At 34.1% G+C, this 19,172-nt stretch overlaps 1 protein-coding gene across 5 annotated transcripts in view; it reads right to left on the bottom strand.

Annotated features, from left to right (window-relative positions):
* The window catches only part of LOC138932240 (EGFR adapter protein), a 66,758-nt gene that overhangs the window by 20,461 nt on the left and 27,125 nt on the right, over nucleotides 1-19,172 (bottom strand). For 3 of the 5 annotated variants that reach the window (XM_070293872.1, XM_070293870.1, XM_070293871.1), the window contains 2 exons: nucleotides 8,071-8,145; nucleotides 1,639-1,785 (listed from right to left, as the gene is read on the bottom strand). In XM_070293872.1, the coding sequence (XP_070149973.1) occupies nucleotides 1,639-1,785; nucleotides 8,071-8,145 (222 nt within the window). Of the gene's footprint in view, nucleotides 1-1,638; nucleotides 1,786-8,070; nucleotides 8,146-8,529; nucleotides 8,884-19,172 lie in introns of those variants that run through there. The other 2 variants (XM_070293874.1, XM_070293869.1) reach the window with 2 other exon arrangements.

The following is a 19,172-nucleotide window of genomic DNA, read 5'->3' as shown; positions in this document are numbered from 1 at the left end:
GATGACAAAGTTTCGCGATCGTATTGATAAGCTGAAGCAAAAGTAAGTAAAAGTATTTACGGTTATATGCAAATTCATAAATAAATCGGAGCAAATTAATTTTTTTATAAGAATCTTTTCATCGAAATAGATTTTTTAATTTTATTTAAAAAAAATTTTAAATTCTTTAAGTTGAAATATGATACTTATGTAACCTAATAAATGTTTCTTTGTCAACATGGCTTGATCCTAAACATTCTGAGAGTTGTTGAGAATAAAGTGAGTAATCCATCGGCTTTAAACGTCGAGACAGTTTCCAGTTTCCACTTGAGACGCGTGCGGTTGTCCACTGCAAGGGGCAACTTGTCACGTACAATATCTTAGACCAAATCCCGGCTTATTTTCGGCGATTTATATTAGTCCGATTATTTGAAATAATTCGGTACTAATTAATTAACAGATTTTGCTATATACTTTTCTTCGCACTATATATCTGCATTAATATATATTTTTTCAAAGATCGCTTATTATTAATATATATATGTTTCGTCTAACGCTTTATATAATCGGATTTATATTTATAGATGCTTCATTATACAATTTCTTCAATATAGCTTTCAGATATTGCACTCCTTCTCCAGTATTATATTTTATACAATACATTGCAAAAGAAGAGAGTAGCAAAGAGAAAGTTAGATCCAAAGCTAGATACACATTATATTATGTAACATCATCGTAGTGTCAACGTAATCACGTGTCAAATATTTTTATATGAGTTTTAAATGGACCGTTTATTTTGAAAGTGGTGCAAGTCCATTTTCTTTTGTTTCGAGAAAATTAAATGTTAGCAGATCTGACAATTAAAAAATATAGGTTAATTATGTGAAGTCTGGGAATGTTTGTACTAATTTATCAATATGTAATTTGATTATATAAATTTCTTTTAGGTGAATTTAACTAAAATAATATATATTTCCAGGCTGCAAATGGACTTACACCACTTTCATAATTAGTCAATTGTAAATATCATTTAATTTCAATTTTGAAATAACAAATATCACTTAAAATATATTTCATATTAATTCAATTTTGTTTATAAATAATAACAAGAAATAAAATAGAATTAGTATTTTTTATTTTGAACGTTATATTTATATATTGTTAAACTTAACACAAGATATTGGTATTATTAATTATTTATGCTCTTCATGTGGCAGTGTTTTGAAATATTCATGATGCACAGGAGGTATATAAGGTAATAGCTGCTGCATATCCTTATATTTTTCGTATGTAATAGGCCTGGCATCGTGATGGAAATTGGACTTACATCACTTTCATAATCAATGGTTACGCAATTTCTTTTACCGGCCAATTTTAAATTCAACAAAGCATTGGCATTTTTTAAGATATTAAATACTAACTAGTTATAAACAAAAAGTTTACACTAAATTAAGCATAAATTACGTCATATCTCATTTTTTTAAAAAAAGGACTTACACCACTTTCAAAATAAACGGTCCAAATGTTGGCGACAATCAGGTTCTGTGACGGTCAACGTATCTTGCTATATTTGAGATTTTATATAAGAATATTTGATGTGTTACGGTCGACGTGTGACGGTGACGTTATGTATAATGTGTTTCCAGATTTATTACTCACCTGTTCTGCAGACTCGGTGATGAAGGAATGGCAGTACTGTAGACTAAAGTGCGCTCTAGGCTCTCGTGCCAGAAAGCTGAATTGGGCGTGTTGCGGCTCACAAGTCGCATAAGAGATGCGTCTTAACGCGTGCGCCATTTGCACGCACTGCAACAGAAAGAAAAAGAATTATTTTGAGTTGCGTGTAAAAACATTTGAAGAGGCAGCCTATATAACAGATGTAATTCAATTATAATAATATTTGCCATTTTATTATATTATAATATTTGACATTTAGAGTTTATAATTTTAATTATAATGTATGTTAGCGCAAAAGTAAAAAATAATTTATTTTAACAACTCTTTCCGAAGTAACATATTTTCGAGAACGAACGCAAACAAAAATGATTTACGAGCGTCTTATTATTGCTCTTATTCCGTTGAATGATTTAATCGTCTAAATCAATTTCGCCGTGAAACGTGCACGTTAAATATTGTCTTAAGACCTGTACAAGAAACTAGCATCTTGATTATACATAAGCAGGATATCATAAATATCACTTATCGCGAATTAGCAATCATTAAATAAGCAAATTGAGGATGAGAAAATTAAATGATACGAATAGGGCTATAACGTAAAAATATTTTTTAGCGCAAGCTTTCATATATTAAAATGGCACAGGGCCATTAGAACAATATCGAATAAAATGCATACAGAAATTTAATGATTTTTTTATTGCTAATTTTTTAAAAACAATAACTACGTCAGCTAAGGCTTAAAATTAAACTAATTAATGTCACTCTTAATATTTACGCAGTTCTCAAACAGTAATTGAAAAATAGCACCACCAATGAGACAATTAATTCAAGTATCTCGAATTGTTGCGTCGTTATATGATGATTCCATTAACGTGATAAAAGTTAAAAAGAACGAGAAGTCGTCAATTACTGACCACTCGAAAAACTTGCGATGTCTTTAGCTGTTAACCTTCTGAAACTTTTAATGACTTACCGACGCAACAGGCTTCATTCGCGAGATTCGTGATGCGATCTCTATGAGGTGTGACGCGAATTTGATCTTTTGAGTCTGTCTTGATTAACTTTGATCGTAGTTTCAGAGAGACTTGAATAGAAATCTTAAAAAAAAAAAAAAAAAAAAAAATTTCAGATCTTTAAAAACAAAATTGTCACCGGAATAAAATATTGATAAATAAAAGATATAAATTTGTTAATTTTAATGCGTTGTTATAAAATTTCTTTAATAACTAAATTAAATAACGTATATTATTGCCATAATTCGTTGAATTTAAGCGCTGTTATTATTTTGGTAAATTTTTAATGTTGTCTTTAAATTTGATAGAGTTAGTATAAATAATGTACGTTCGATAAACGAGACCTTCTCTTTCTCATCTCTAAGAAAGATTTCCAAAATATTTGGCTAATATTTCAGCCAAGAAATTGATATATCCTCGAAGCAACATTTTATTCGATCGTAATATTTTATTACTAGATTTGTCCAATTAATTATTTTGAGCGTTTATATTTATAATCATGATTCGCATGTCTTATTAATATCTTTCTGCCTATTGTATAGCGATACTATACTCGTGCATGCTATAAACGCAGTACTAATTGTAAAGTTCCTTCAGTGAATGAGAGAAACTCCGCATTGCTTTCATAGTTCTTTCCCACTTGAGTTGTTAAGTGCATTCAAAAAGTATAAAATAAAATTTTTATATACATATATTCGCGATAATATAAGAACAAAATTATTTTTTTATCTTATATATAATCTTTGCTAAAATCTTTCATCTTTAAAATTTCGAATTTATTTTTTCAAAGTAACACTTTTGACTTATAAGGTCTGTTATTGCACTCAAATTCTCAATCTTAAAGAGAAACACGATTTTATCTTTAAGCATCCAAGATGACGTGCTCACTTAAATTCGTCTCTCGCAGAAGTAAGCATGGCGGATCATGGGGGACGGAGTAGATTGGCGATTGAAAAAATGATCGTTTCGTAGGAGTAAATTTTTCCGGTATGAATACTTGGCGATTCTATCAAGCTTCATACTGAATTTTTCATAATGCCTGCATTTACTTGAAGTAGTAAAGTTCTACGTGAGAAAGATATAAATGATCTGGCTCAGTAAAAGACTGCTTTTACTTAAGCCTCTTGGATAAATATTGCTTGAATTGGCCTTTTTAGTCTTTTACTATAAAATGCAGCAAAAAATTATCATTATAATATAATAACTAATGTAAAAATTACATATCTTAAAAAAATCATTGTATATTATATATATTGTATTCGTGTGTGTATATACTTGATGACACGGACTGATTGACTGTTTATTTCAGTTTGTACGATCGGAATTTGATTTATTATGCAATCAAAAATTGAATTACACCGCATAAAATTGCGTGGTCGACTTAGATATGTGTTTGGAAAATTCAATTTGTTAAAAATTTGATTGAAGTACGTTACGCGAGATTGTACCGACTGAACCGGTTTACTCGGGCATAGTTGCGTATAAAGTTGTTACTGTTGGTCGAGGATCAGCTCGTAGCACAGAAGTGGACCAACTATCTCGAAGCAACTATGCACGATACCAATCGCTATTCTCAGTACGACAAACGACATTCTAGAGAGGATTTCGTCGAATTCGTCGAGGAGTTTGTCACATTCTACTCTGAGAGACATTGACAAACGTCGTTATTCTTGCTTGCCCAACCAATCGTCTTTATATCCTATATTCATATCTTATTCGCTTTTGCGTCTTTGCGATATATTGTTACATTATTTGAACCTTTACTACGCGATCTATTGTCCCTGCTTCAAGAATATTCAATCGGAGATTTTCAACAAATCAGAATCCGCTTGCAAACGTCAAGAGAATTATCCATTTATTATAAACCAAGATTTATTTATGATAATATCAAATAAATGTCGTAGAAATTTCTTTTTTCTACTGTCTAATGTGATATATAATCTTAAAAATAAAAATGCATTATCTTATAAATTTTTATCGATAATTTATTTTAATTGTTTATCGCAGAATTATATTTTTTACGTTATTCGATGTATAAGCTCACGTTAAACTGTGGTTCACCTGCGCACGTATGTACAAACATATATTCATGCTCGTAAATAGTAACAATGCTTGCCACAGACGGTGCTAAATATATTTTTCAGTCGTATCTGTAGCGCAGATGGGTAACTTATAAATGTTTTAAGAGTTTGATTTTGAGTTCGGCTTCGATAAAAATTTTAAGACAGGCTTAGGTTAAGCTCTTGGTTGCAGTAAAAAAACTTTATAGTTTTCGATTTCCGGATGTTACTTCGGCCTTCTTTTCTAAATGTGATCCAAGATTCTATACGAGCGCGTGCGATTATATGTAATTGTCTGTAATAATGGATAAATTGCTTTGTACATTAATTTTATTTTACGTTAAAAATTTTATTGAAAAAGAAAAAGAATCAAAATTATATTTTTTCTCATCATTTTTGTCGTTTTAGTTCGAACTTGAAAATTTACTCGTATTTGCGTGTTAGTAAGCGATGTGTTATCGGTTTTGCGACAAATATCGAGGAAAGGTATTCTGTATAGATACTATTGATGCTGAAGGGAAAGGCAGGCGAATATGCAAAAGAGATTCGCGCTGTAGCGTGAGTGCTGTTTCGCGTATGCACGAGTAAATCCGCAGGTAAAAGATAAACATATCCTGTGATCGCGGCAATGTGCGTGTTTAAAAATTACACGAGCCGCTCGTCATTGATCCTCTATAGTTGAGTTTCCGCAATCGATTCGATTTATTCTCTAGTTTATCTTACCAGCATCAAACATAGAGATTTTATTCCGCGATAACAGTCCGCGAACTACATTGAGAAAATATAATCATATATGTGCATATTTACTTTGAAGATTCTTTCGAAAATTTGCAAATCTATAAAACTTGCTGAAAACGATCGATCATTGGACGCTATGTTTTTGAAATAATTCTCTCATTATAGAGAATTAAATACACTAAAAATATCGTTAATCTAGGCAAAGCGATATATTGCATAGCGAGAGCGGAATAATCAATTCGCTTAGTGTATAAAGTGCAAGTTTTGGGCTAAGCCGCTTGAATATCGTAAAATCGTGGAAGCGTACACTTCCATGTACACATCCGGAGGGATCATAGAAATTTTTTAACGCTTGACGAGGCAAAGGTTTTAATGGGGCTAAAGCAATGGAGAATCGTTAGAGGCGGCCCTGCCTTCTCGGTGGCATCAGCGAAACGTTGCAATGGACACTATTTGGTATGGGTGGGTGAGAGATGCGGAAGAGACGCGTATCATCGCGGAGTGCTGTTTCATGTATGCACGAATAAATCCACACATAGAGGGTAAATACACCCCTGCGCGATCGTGACGGCTCTACCAGCAGTCGCTCTCTCTCTCCTTTTCCCTCTTTCTCGTGTTCGTCAAAATTGGCATCATTCGTCATCGTACGTTTATTCAACAATCACCGCATCCCCCTTGCGTGCATTTCATTGATATCTTAGCTCCCCGTAAATCAATGATCACCGGGATAAAACATGCCTCTTATTTTCTCATTGTCGCGCGTCAAAGAAGAGTGAGGGTGTTTTTTTGCAGGCTGTCGATTTTTCTAGCGAATTATACGCACGATCGCGCGTCCATCGACAAACTTCTCGTGGTGCATGAACGATTTAGGATAATCGCGACTTTGCGTAACAAGAGTTCGAGCGTGAAGAGATACGCTTGACGTGAAATACATGTCGTTACAGATAAATTTTCAGTAGAGAAAAACAGGATAAACTGCGTAATTTGTATGATTAAAACGCTTTAGTTATTCCAATTTTTTACTACTCGCGACACTACTATTTTTATTGAATAGAGTCTTATTTGACTTATCTAAACGTACTATTTCATTATTACAAAGTTTGATCGAACTTTCCAAATTTTCATTTACAGATAATTTATAGATTTAGGTATATAGAAACATTAATTAAGAATATTGTCAATAATAATAATTATTGTAATAATATAACCAAATGAAACTTATTGAAGAAAAAGAGAGAGAATGTTTTGTTCTTCATTCCCTACGAGAAGCATTCCACGGGGCACATTTTTAAGAGACGCTTATCGAAGATCGAGGGAGGAGGAAGGAAGTAAGGATTTTTTCAGGTAGAAAATTAAAGCGGGAGCTTAGAAGAGAAGCCGTCGAAATAAAACACTAATTCGAAGGATCGATATGTTCTGTACAGTTCTCGAACACGGCAAGTATGGATCGCGCGAGGGTGGTCGGGGTGCATGTCGAGCCGACTTCGAAATATTACTGGCAGGGATGCGATAAGGATTACGGGCCCCCAATTAAAGTCGGGAAAATAATAAAAGACGAACAGCAGAGCGAGATTACTCTCGAGATTCACCCTCCCCCCTTTCTCCTCGCGACGCGACGTTTTATATCTAGCTGCATTCAAAGAGAAAATCCAAATATTTTTGTATTAATTTTCGAATTGGAGCAAAGTGTCTATAAAATTTGGATTTATAATAATTTTTCTGTATTTTTTCCCCCTATATTTGTGTTATACGCTGCGCAGATAATAGAAAACGAATAACGTAAATAAACGATTCTCTTTCTCTTTCTAGATCTTTTCGCGTTTTAATTATTTTATTTTATTAAACATTATTATTTTATCTTTAGATATATTTACACATATGATTTCATATAAAAATTTCAGAAATATAACAAGTGAGAAAAGCTTGAAAAGACATAGGGGATTCGCTGGCTTTAACATTAAAAGATTAGCGCCCCAAGGTCGGCTTGAAAGGAAGATCTTACAAAGTATCACGAGGATTATCGAACTTGGCGTTCAAGAACGCGGAAAATTAGGCATCTTGCATTACGATTCAACTTCCGTCATGCCATCTTGTCATAAAAGCTCACCCTTGTATGTTACCTTTTTTCGTCCCTAGTTCTTTTAACTCATTTTAACGAGAGAGATCCTTATAAGGATATATGTTTTTGAATCTTATGAGACGCGATGCAGATTATAAATAATTTTTCTCTCATTTACATCTCTTCCGAGTTAATTGTGGATTATAATACGTTTTTCGTAGCAGCAATATCTTTCTTTACATTTGAAAATCACAATAAAAAATATTTAAAAATAACAAGAATAATAATTCAATTATATCTTATGTTACTCTGTTTTTGTTTTGGTGTCTGATAGTAACGCGATAAAGTGTGCAATAGAGCGCAGTCGTGCCTACTACTAGAAGAGGCAAACTTTTCCTACAGAGTTTCAGGAAATGAAGCTCCGCATCTTGAAAAATGCCGCGAGCAACGACAAGCCGGTTTTTCGATAACAATAGCCACGTACAAATGCGAAGTACCTTTTTTGCAAAAGTAATGTGCATGTACATGCATCTTTAATACTCACTTTTCCATCTGGACTGCATACTTTAATCCCCGCGAGCGAGACTATCAGGAGAATAGGCGTGAATCGATCGCTATACTGAAACAAACAGATCAGAAGTCATGCATATGGTAACTAATAAATAAAAATTTCATTTATCGAATAATAATACTATCTATTCACTGTTTCGGTAAAAAAACTAGATTCGACACTGATAAAATCGCAAATATTTATATTTTTGAATACGCGACTAGCATATACGGGTATATTATACCCGATAGAATTCTGTTTTATTAAAATATACTCTTGATATTTTAATTAAATTATACTTGAAATTAAAAAAATTTTTTAAAATAAAAAAAAATTAGATCGCCTCGTCGTGTACGCGATGTTGCAACAGGCGCCAAACCGAACGCTCTCTATACACATAAACGAAAATACGCAGTAAAGTGCGATAATACATTTACAATTTAGGCCACGTACTTAGAATGGGCCAGCATCCTTTTCATTCGAGTTCTCCATTGGGAATTTCGAGCCTCCTGCAACTTTGAAGCAGCCGTCCAATTTCGAAATTGAAAAGTTGGCAAGCTACGCGATGTGATTTTCTCTCTCTCTCTCTCTCTCTCTCTCAGAATGATGCGGACTTTACGCAAGAATGTTCCCTGTTTCTGGTCGGAGACACGGTTCATTGTCTTGAAAAGCCAAGGTTGATGTTGCTTGAGCCACAAAAGGGGATCTCCGGTATAATTACGGTAACGCACAGGGCGATGTTCAATAAAGGATGCTGGCACAATCTTCTCTTTACAGGAGCAATCCGTAAAAATATCTCTCTTGCGATTTTTATAATTATATGGACTGTGTATCGTAAAAGACTATATTTTTAAGAAAAAATTTTTAATTCACGTTAAAACGTCCCAGTAATCATAAATTAACAACATTGAATGTATAATATCTTCGAATGACTTTAACATTGATATTATATTTTAATATCTGCAACACTCTTGTTTGCACGAATGTTCATAATAAGATATTCCAATACGACGACTTTAAGGAAGTAAACGACGTCGAAGACTTAATTTAATGTACTACGCGTAGCTTCGAGCAGTCTAAGGGCCCTCGTTTCTCAAGGAACGACAATAATTATGTCTCTTTATTATAGGAATGCCTTACAATAAGGAAAGTCCTCAACTGTTTTTGTATACTTTTAATTAAAATTGACTTAATTTTAATTAATTGTATAATTAAAAAAATAAATAAGTATAATATTTATGATTATTATAATAATTTTTGATAAATTTATTATAGGCTTTTATTTTGATAAAATGTATATGACAGTAAAATTAAATTTGTTATGTTATATTTATTAATTTCTTTTAAACTTCACATATATTCAGAACGAAACGCAAGCAACATGTTCGAAATCAAAATTTGCAATATAAAAATCAAAAATATTTGCACGTCAAACAGTAATAAAGTGGCGTTCTGCGTGGCGTATAAAAACGATCGATTCATTCGAATCAACCAGCTGCTCAAACAGACTTGTTCGAACGATGTTCGCGTCTATTCATTCGATAACCATCAAGAGACTACAGATGTAGCATTCATGGTGTGTAGAAGTTTTTCTTTTCATTATATTTTTTCTTCTTTTTCTCGACACGGTCATGCTGTCATCATCAAGAAATAATCGAAGTGGCATTGCTACGAGACGAATACGAAATGTCACAGTTTTCCTTGTCATCAAAAGCATATCTTTTTATTTTTTTTCTTTGCTCACGAGATAAATTGTAATGACACATTAAAGAATGTAAAAAAAAGTGTATATAAATGTTACAAAATGTTTGATAAATACGATACTGATTTATAAATTAAACATAAAGAGACCTGTATTTTATTTCAGATAAACCGAAGAATGAGTACATTTAACTGTAATATTTTTGTCATACATGGCGTGTCAATTAAAAAAAAATATATAATACATTAATTATTCAAATAAATTTTTTTTTTTTCACAGAGAACTAAATATGTTACTCTTTTTTAATATCTACGTAATTGTCTTATCTTGCAATGCCTATTTAATGCTTCATATTTATATGCATATGGACAACATCCACGGGGGTTGATGTCATTATCGACCTCGCTGAAATGTTATCTCCTGAAATTTGAATGAAGCGAACTTATAGTTTGTTTAAGGAAACTGCCAGACGTGATTACGAATACGCGGAAAAGGCGTGGTGGAAGACTCGTCGACCAACCTTCGGTCCGCCAAGGTCCCAAATTCAACCCTCGTCACCACATCCGCCGTTACGCACCGACACGGTAGTTGCGTCGAACGTTTCGACCGACACGTCGCAAAGTTGGCATGTAAAATTTATTTATCGACTAGAAAACGATGGGCACGATCAAGTTGTTCGCATTTTAAAGCTTTCTTTAGGTATCTTTTAATTAAACCTTCAGTCATATTATAATCGTCTTTCAGACAAGATTTTTTTAAGGATTTAAAAAAATATTTCTTATTTAAACTATTCTGTTTTTAATTTTTTAGGATAAATCTAGGTAATAATAACTGATGACTTTTGCTAATAATTATCCCTACCGATAAATTTTGAGTTATTTTATTATTATTATTGATTAGAATTGTTTTCATTCTGTCGTTCTTTTCTTTCTTTCTTTCTTTCTGATTCTCATCTGATACCCGTTTATCTTCCAAGAAATCAAATTACGTCCGACATAAGATTATTATTTAATTATCAACATCGCTTCCGGACGTGGAAAGTAATTTGCGGGCCGTTATTCGATTATCTTTATCACAGGTTGCTATCGGCGTAATCCTTGCGTGCTAATTACGCTTTAGCGACGCAGATACATGATGATGACGTCAAAAACGCATGACAACGATATTTCTCGGTTTCACGATATTAACATTACGAAATCAAATCGCTCTTGACAAAATAAGATTTAAGAGAAATTAAAATAAATAGTAAGTAATTAAAAAAAAAAAATGTTTTCTGCTTCTCTTATTTTTATATGTACATGTGGCGATGAAAGTTTATAGAAATAATCGGCAATTTCGCCATCATTATGTAGAATGTCTGTAACCTAACTGAAATGAAATTTTCTTTTTACGACAAGAATGGTTAATGAGATTGTAATTAGAATCTGCCTAAACAAAATAGATAGAAGTAGAAAATAACGAAAGAAAACATCCAAGAGAGAATGCACCAGCTTGGCATCTCTTGCAGCGTGTTATTAAAGAAATCGATTTGACAATGAGTATTTCCGCGACACAAGCTCCTCTTCCTCTTCTTTCCGTTATATCTCGTCCTACGCGTTCCTAATTGTCCAGGAAGAAATATATTCCCATCCCTCCACTGATATAATCTTCGATCTCTCTGTGACGTATCCTAAAGGCAATGTCAATACATCTGGAACATTTTTTTTTCCTAACCGCGGAGATAATATCCTTTTCGCCTTCTTTATTCGTCATGTTGTTCATTTATTATACTTGTCTATTATGCTCTACATATATCTTCATTATATAAGATTCTATATTCTCTATTATATTTGCATTGAGTTATATTTACTACGTATTTAGCAGTAGAGATTTACTGCTGAGAGAGAAACACTTGGCACTGAAACTGGCGTTATTGATCATGAAAAACCAATCGATCGTTATCCGTCGAGAAGCCAACCAAGTCGGAAGATTCCGATATGACTTCAAAGTAATCGTGGCAGGCAGACGCGATAGGCGGGAGTGGTTCTTTACAGAAGGTGGGCGAGGGCTTTTTTTAGCGGATCATCCAGTTCCAATCGGTCGTCAACGTAATCTGTCTGGCCCCTGGGGCGTGGGTGGCGTTGCTACCACTTTGTTTCTGAGAAACAGCATCCACTAGGTGGATTTTGCGGCCGTAGCTACGCAAATTCGTTTGCTCGATCCATCGACAAAGACGCTCTGGATCACCTCTGCCTCGCAAACATCAATCATCCGAGCTGTCATTGAAGATTGAATTTCAGTCTTCTCATAATCCGCCGAAAATCGAACGTGTTCCGTTAAATAAAATTTTATACAAAAATATTATTTAGTAAATATCAATACTTGTAAAGTTTTACGTTATCACTTAATGATATTATACTCAGTCAATAATAGATATATTTGATACGCTTTTGTCAAAAACTAAAATATCGTTTCTATGAAAAAAAAAAAAAAAACAATATATTACATTATATATACATAAATCGCCATTTTATAAAAACTATATATGTGTGAATATTGCAACAATAAGCACAAAGAATATTAAACAGTATATTTATACGCTAATATTTTTTTATACTCATTGCGAGACGAGAATAGTTGTTTGGCGAGAAATCAAGTAGAGTGACCTCTCAAAACGGAAGTTCTTCATCGAATGACAGAGCGGCAATTGACATAATGAATGCAATTTCATTCGAAGCAATACGAAAGATAAAGAGCATTGTTACCAATGGTGAACGATTAACAGCGAGAGACCAGTGCGTTACAGAATCGTACAAGAGAGAAAGAAAGAAGAAACATGAAGCGGAAAGAGGAAAAAGAAAAAGAAATAAAAGAAAGCCCGATCGGTCGATTGCATTCGCATTATTGGAACGTCGCGTTGATGTTATTATTTACGAGACGTCGTTAACTCAGACGCGAAACTTTGCATCGCGCGTGCACGCGCGCACGCGCGTTAATCCTTCTCTCCATTAATCTTTATCCCGCGTGCGATGGGGTCGTCATAAATATGGATTACGGAAATGCGTATTCCTGCAGTCGCACTTATCTTCGAGGAGAAATAATCGTTTTCGTTTTCTCGGGGATGCTTCCAACATTGATCCCAAATGTCGCATGGCCATACGATTCACGAGCTGTACAATTTGCGTTTTCCCATAAGAGAATTCCCGCGTTTACTGTTCGGCAGTTTGTGCCGCTAAGAGGTAACTAACGAATAACCGCGATATTCGGAGAAAGCTTCGAGGAGTTTTTCAAGGACTGACCAGTATCCTCCAGTAGACGAGAGGGCACGACGAATTCTACTCCATTTGCAATGGAGCCGGAGAGTCAAGAGCTGGTCTAATATGCTTTAACTCTCTACCAACGGCAAGCGGCAAACGAGAACCGAGGAGAAACCGATGAAAAGAATCTAAACGGAGACGAGCGAGAGGAGAGGAGGGGAGAGGAGAGGTGCACGATGGAAGTCACAAATATTCATAATAGGAAGCCGAAGAAATAAGCTGATTCTGCAAACAGCCACTCGTTGCCATTGACGGGTATTCCGTGCTCGTTAGAAAAGACAGAGAGGCAGGCGGCAGACAGGAGGGCATTGAAGGGGATAGAATTTTTATCTCACCCCACTCCAGTTTTCCTGCCTTTCATTGAGCCGACCCCGGGTCGGTCCGAGGATACATTGAGTCTCTCTTCACGGGCGAATTTCCGGGGAAACAATACCAAACGTTTATAGTCAATTAACAGACGAGAAGGCGAAGGTTCCCTTTTAATGTACAATACCTCACTCTTCACGGAAGCTTCGGAAATTTCATGAAAACGGATAAAAAGGATGAACTGACGTCTCGAGAAGACAGCGTCGCGCTGTCATAACGATCATTTAAAGGCTTTTTTTCGAATATTTAATTCAAAACGAATCTGCTCGTCAAGATTATAGAAAAACGATATAAACAATCACATTTCAATCTAAAGAATTTTGCTTTTATATATGGAAAAGGGTTTCTAATACATATAATGCTGTGATAAAAATGTTAATGCTGTAAAATGGTGATTAAATGGAGATGCGTTTATTAACACACACACACAACTTTCCCATTAAGTAATTTTCTATTGAACAATTTATTTATTATTTGAAGTAAGGAGATATAAAGAGTAAATCACCTCTCACCTTTGAGAGTTTTATATAATTGTATGATTTGAAATAGTTATTTAGTTGCATTTAATAATAAATTATTTACTTATATTATACTTTATCTTAAATAAAGTAAAGCAAGTGGTCACGTGTTCAAAGAAATAAATTATTAGCTACGAAATTACATTAATCTTTGCAAATGTACTGTGCTGTAACTAATATTTACTTATGAACCATCTGTGTTCGTGTATGGTGATGCAATGGCTATTAAAACTTGGTGAAGAGAGGCTAGTTACGCCGGTACATTACATACGTGCCGGTGAAGGGAAACACCGAAAGGAATTCCCTCGGAAAGGGGTTGAACACGTCCTTTGATTTATGATCCATTCGAGCCAAAGCACAATAATGAAAGATATGCTCTTTGCGGTAATTTGTCAGCGAATACGAAATCCGGGTAAACTATACAACATATTCTTTCGCATACGATCTGTTTTCATGCCCTCATATAAAGTATAAACATTTTCAGCTTTTACATCGAGGATGTTATTCGTTCCATTCACTTATCCAGATTTAGTTTTGTTATTTGTTCTGTTATTTCAATGGCACGTGTTAAACAAAAATTGATAGTAATTCATCGAATAATAATTTCAAATAAATAAAGTTCAATAAAGAGATTTAATTATTAGAAGCTATCAAGGGAAGAAATCGAGTATCCATTTAATTCAGTATTTTTAAGTTTATTAAAACGACTATAATCATAGAATTTGTCGCGCCATATTCAAATAACGCTTGACTACTTATAACACATAATACCTAGGTGACAGAAACATTATTGGTTTGGAATGTTTTATAGAAGCAATTAGTAATATCGTCATTAACATCTCTCAGCTTATTGGGGTTGATTATCTTCGCGGAAACTTCGTCGCGCGGATGATGGCCGCACCCTTAGATTTATGATCCCCTTTGTCGAAGTACAATGATGGAGGATCTTTGCTTTCAACGCGCGATTCATCGTGCGATTCGAACTCTACGGAGGCCGGAAAATAACTCACCTCACCTACCGTCAATCCACCTATCCTACCTTTTTTCTTATGCTTGTTACAAGACACACCCTCGTTTTCCAGAATGGACGACGGTCCATACGTATTATTTGTCATTCGGCGACAGTGTAAAAATCCCAGAAGCTCGCGCATCTTTTTTCCAGATGGAATTTCGTCAAGCAAACTTGATTTATGAACCTACACGAGCCCACCAAGTGACCATAAAGCACTCGATAAAGCACCCGGTTAAATAGCAATGGAAGAGATTCAACATGACAAATGACTATGATCGAAAATATTAATGCTTTTGTTTCTTCCGATGCGTATCGGAAGAAAATAAATGCTTTGTGTGCAAGAAAAGAAAAAGAAATTTAAAGATAAATAATTTATCCTATTATCTTATCTAAAAGTATATTAGGCAATTTCCACATGCATTTAAAGAATGTGCAATAATTTTATTTATATTCTCTCTCCTTCATCTGATATTATTCATATTTTCTGTATTAACGCTAAACACTATAGAAAATTTTCGAAAAAAAAAACCAAAGTCGAAACAATTTATTAGTTCGTAATAAACAACGAGTTTATTAATACATCTATAAATTACGATCTGAATCAGAATTCTCGCTTGATTACTCCATTGACTAAGTGAGCATTATAGGACCCGTATATCTTCGATAATCTACAGGATGTTCTCCATTTAGTCGACACGAGTGCTCCCTTGGGCCACTCTATTTCGCGATCTTGTCCCTCTGAAACTTTGTCTAATAGTGTGAGATTGCGTTTTGTGATTCATAGTTTACTGCTCCACAAATCAAATATTTGAAGAAACCCGTCACGTCATGTGAGATCATGACAAATGAGTGATCACGGAAAAATTATGCAATCCATTTCGTGCGAAATTCATATAAAATTTGTCTAGAGCAAGGATATTTGAAAGAAAGTTTTAATCTTTTAATAAAATTTACAAAAAAATTTGTGTTTCATATTTTAATTACGTCACAACTTGCGCAAATATTATACATTTTAATTTTTATACGTTCATTTATGTGTAACGATTCTTTTTTTTTAAGTCTTTTCTTTTTTCTTTTTCTCTTTTTCCCTCTGAAAGGATTAGATAGATCACATTTACTCTGTGTCAATTGGGAAACGAGATTAGATTAATTGTTGGAAAGAATTGTTTTTTTTTTTTTTGTGTACTTGATGCGATTACGAGTTATCATTTCCACATTTACAAAATGACGATTGCACGGTTTTCTCGAAACCATCATATATATAAAACCGAACCATGGTGTTAATCAAGAGCAGGAACTTTTTACGAGGGTTACGTCGGGACGAACGATGGTGGCCGAGAAAGGAAAAGAATGAACAGCAACGATACTCGGCATGATGGCCGATCTCCATGCGTGGAAGGCAAAGCGACTGTATTGTGGTATGGCGAATAATAAAACGGAGAGGGATGATCAAGTGAGTGATCGACTCGAATGGAGGACAGGGGGTAGAGTGGCCGGTATCTTCTTCCGTCGCCTGTGGCCAGATTAGATTGGCCTACCCTTCGCTGTCGTCGTGGTCGTCGTCGGAGATAGCTCCTTTCCCAGCATCCTTCTCCGAGATGCGACATGTTCTCTTTTTTTTTTTGCCGTGTGTGTGCCAATGAAGCCTCTTCGAAGATTACACTTGTGGCTCATACCACGGCGTGGGATATCAACCGACGAGGAAAATACAGACCGTTTTTTCCAAGGGTCCGATTTTAATATATCTTTATCTTCCTTATATATGTTGCTTATATATCTTAATTTAAATCTTGACAAAATCTCAAAAGAGAAAACAGATGATCCCAGGGAATTATTCTTGAGCCGATAGCGAACAATAGTTCCAAGCACAATTGGATATTGCCGACAATATGGCGCTGTCATTTTCAAAATTTTTACTTCTCTGTGATTTTTGTACGAACGCAATTCTATATCAAGCAGTTCCAATGTCCATCAGATTGTCATCGTAATCCTTTAATTTGCGTTAATGCGCTCTGTCAATCAACGTATCGTTTTCATCAACGCGTCGTTCCCAGTGAATGGCACCGGCGTACTCGTTGGATAGAAACGTCGATTGGAATGTTAGTAATTAATATGCGTATGTATTTACAGAGTTGTTAGAATTTAATATTCTATTTAAACTTTAGTAGACAATAAGAAAATAAATTAATAATTATTTCTTAGCGATCTGTTTTATCTTAGAGGCTTTCACGTAATAGATCAAAGTTCGAGCATATACTAGAAGTAAAGTTAGATTCGCAAAGAGAGAAACGTCTTGCGTATATGTTACGTGTCTTCAACCTTAATTAATAAATGTGTGGTTCGTTGAATTAATGAAATCCTTTTGTTCTAAATCTGAAGCGATGCATAATGAAATCGCTCTGTAGCGAAACGCGTTCAACTCGTGACATAAACCGACGGCTTTCGCTTCGTGATCCACGCGCGTGGAAAACAGCGCACATAGGGAACCTATATAAGCTGTGACTGTTTATCGAAACGTCACGTACAGACGACCTATCAAAACCAGAAGCGCGTTGCTTAAGCTCGTTCCCTCTCTCTGCTTCCTGTCTCATTTAGTTCTTTTACGTTCAGTTTTCGAAATATATCAAATGTTCGCGGTATATTTATGCGGGATATTTTTGGCAGTTGAGGCAAAAATCGCAAAAAATAGTTATTTTATTTTATGCAAATTAAATTTGTAGAATTCACACAATAAATTATGTGTTAACACAAAATGTGTCAAAGAATTATTAAATCGTATACACGTATTTTTAATTTTCTAATATATAAATGATGTTTCTTCTATATCGTTTCAAATCTTTAAAACTTTTCCCTGCGAGAAGTTGTGACTTTTTGAGTTGTGACAATTCTCTAGGGGCGCGATACGGCGTGATTGCAAAATTGAACGCATTCGCTGTCGAAAGTTTGAAGCGCGTTTGTCGTTTTGACAAAGCAGTTTTATTTTTTTTAACTATGATGCGATATATTTGTTTCACAGGCCGATGGTTACGAAACCAATCAGTGCAACCCGCTCAAACGGAAGAGCAAATGCGCAAAGGATCACGTGTCCAAAAATAGAAAGAAAGAAAAAAAAAAAAGAAAATTTTTTTTACAATCCTTGAAAAAGACGGTGTTAAAATTAGCTCGCGGTTTCGCTTAAAACACTTTTCACAATATCAATATCATTATAAAAGTACATAATGTATTTTTTTACCGCAGCTTATATCCATTTGATTAAATCATTCATATTAGAATTCATATTAGTTTGAAATATTAGCAGCATTTAGTTTTTAAGTTTCTCTTTAGTAACTCTTATGTGCGTAGCGTTTAAGTTACATATATATTTTTTCTAATAATGCTCGGATTTAACAGATTTTATGGATAAATTGAATGAACGCAGGAAGATTTACGATCAAACAATATTCCAGCGTTATAAGTAGCTTTAAAAGTGAAGTTTCCTTGTAAACCTCTCTTCTTCAAAATTGACTGTTCCCCAGGTGATACGCTGCACATATAATTGCAAAATACTTGAAAACTTGAATATTTAATATTTTAAAATACGCTCGAGTACACTTTAAATGATACGCACGGAGGCACAAAGACGTGTAGGATTGAAATTTCGCATTATAAAACTTCATACATAGATATATAGATCTCTATTTAATTATTTATATAAAATATAATAATTTTTCTTTTATTTATAAAAAATTATTTAAATATTTGCGTATATATGTATGCGTGTTTTGCTAGTGAAACAATTTAATGTTTAATAGTTAATTTTGTTAATTTTTAAAAGCTTCATTAATTATATTGTAAGTACAGCTCCACCGCGATTCCTTTATCATATATATGACCCGTTTCAAGCGAAATTAAATTAATACAACGATATAACTTACGCATTAAACTTACGCGGTTGAACATCGCTGAAGTCTCTTCAAGTATGAAGTATTTCACGGCGTAATGTCAATATCACGTAAATTTCATTAACTAAAATTATCCCGCTGCTTTTGTGCTCGAAAATAATAGCGGAAATAATATCACAAAGAAAGCCGACTAATTAATTTTTATTATGCACGATAAATGAGAGTCACTACATGGACGGTTTCATCATAAATGAGTTAACGCACAGCGTTTGAAGCATTTTATTACATTCAATGCTATGTATATAAAACAATGAGGAATAT

The sequence above is a fragment of the Polyergus mexicanus genome, unplaced genomic scaffold (genome assembly GCF_030449975.1).
Source record: "Polyergus mexicanus isolate NDT 795.1 unplaced genomic scaffold, iyPolMexi1.0 SCAF_4, whole genome shotgun sequence".
NCBI classification, from domain to species: domain Eukaryota; kingdom Metazoa; phylum Arthropoda; class Insecta; order Hymenoptera; family Formicidae; genus Polyergus; species Polyergus mexicanus.
This window is presented reverse-complemented; position numbering and strand designations above follow the sequence as displayed.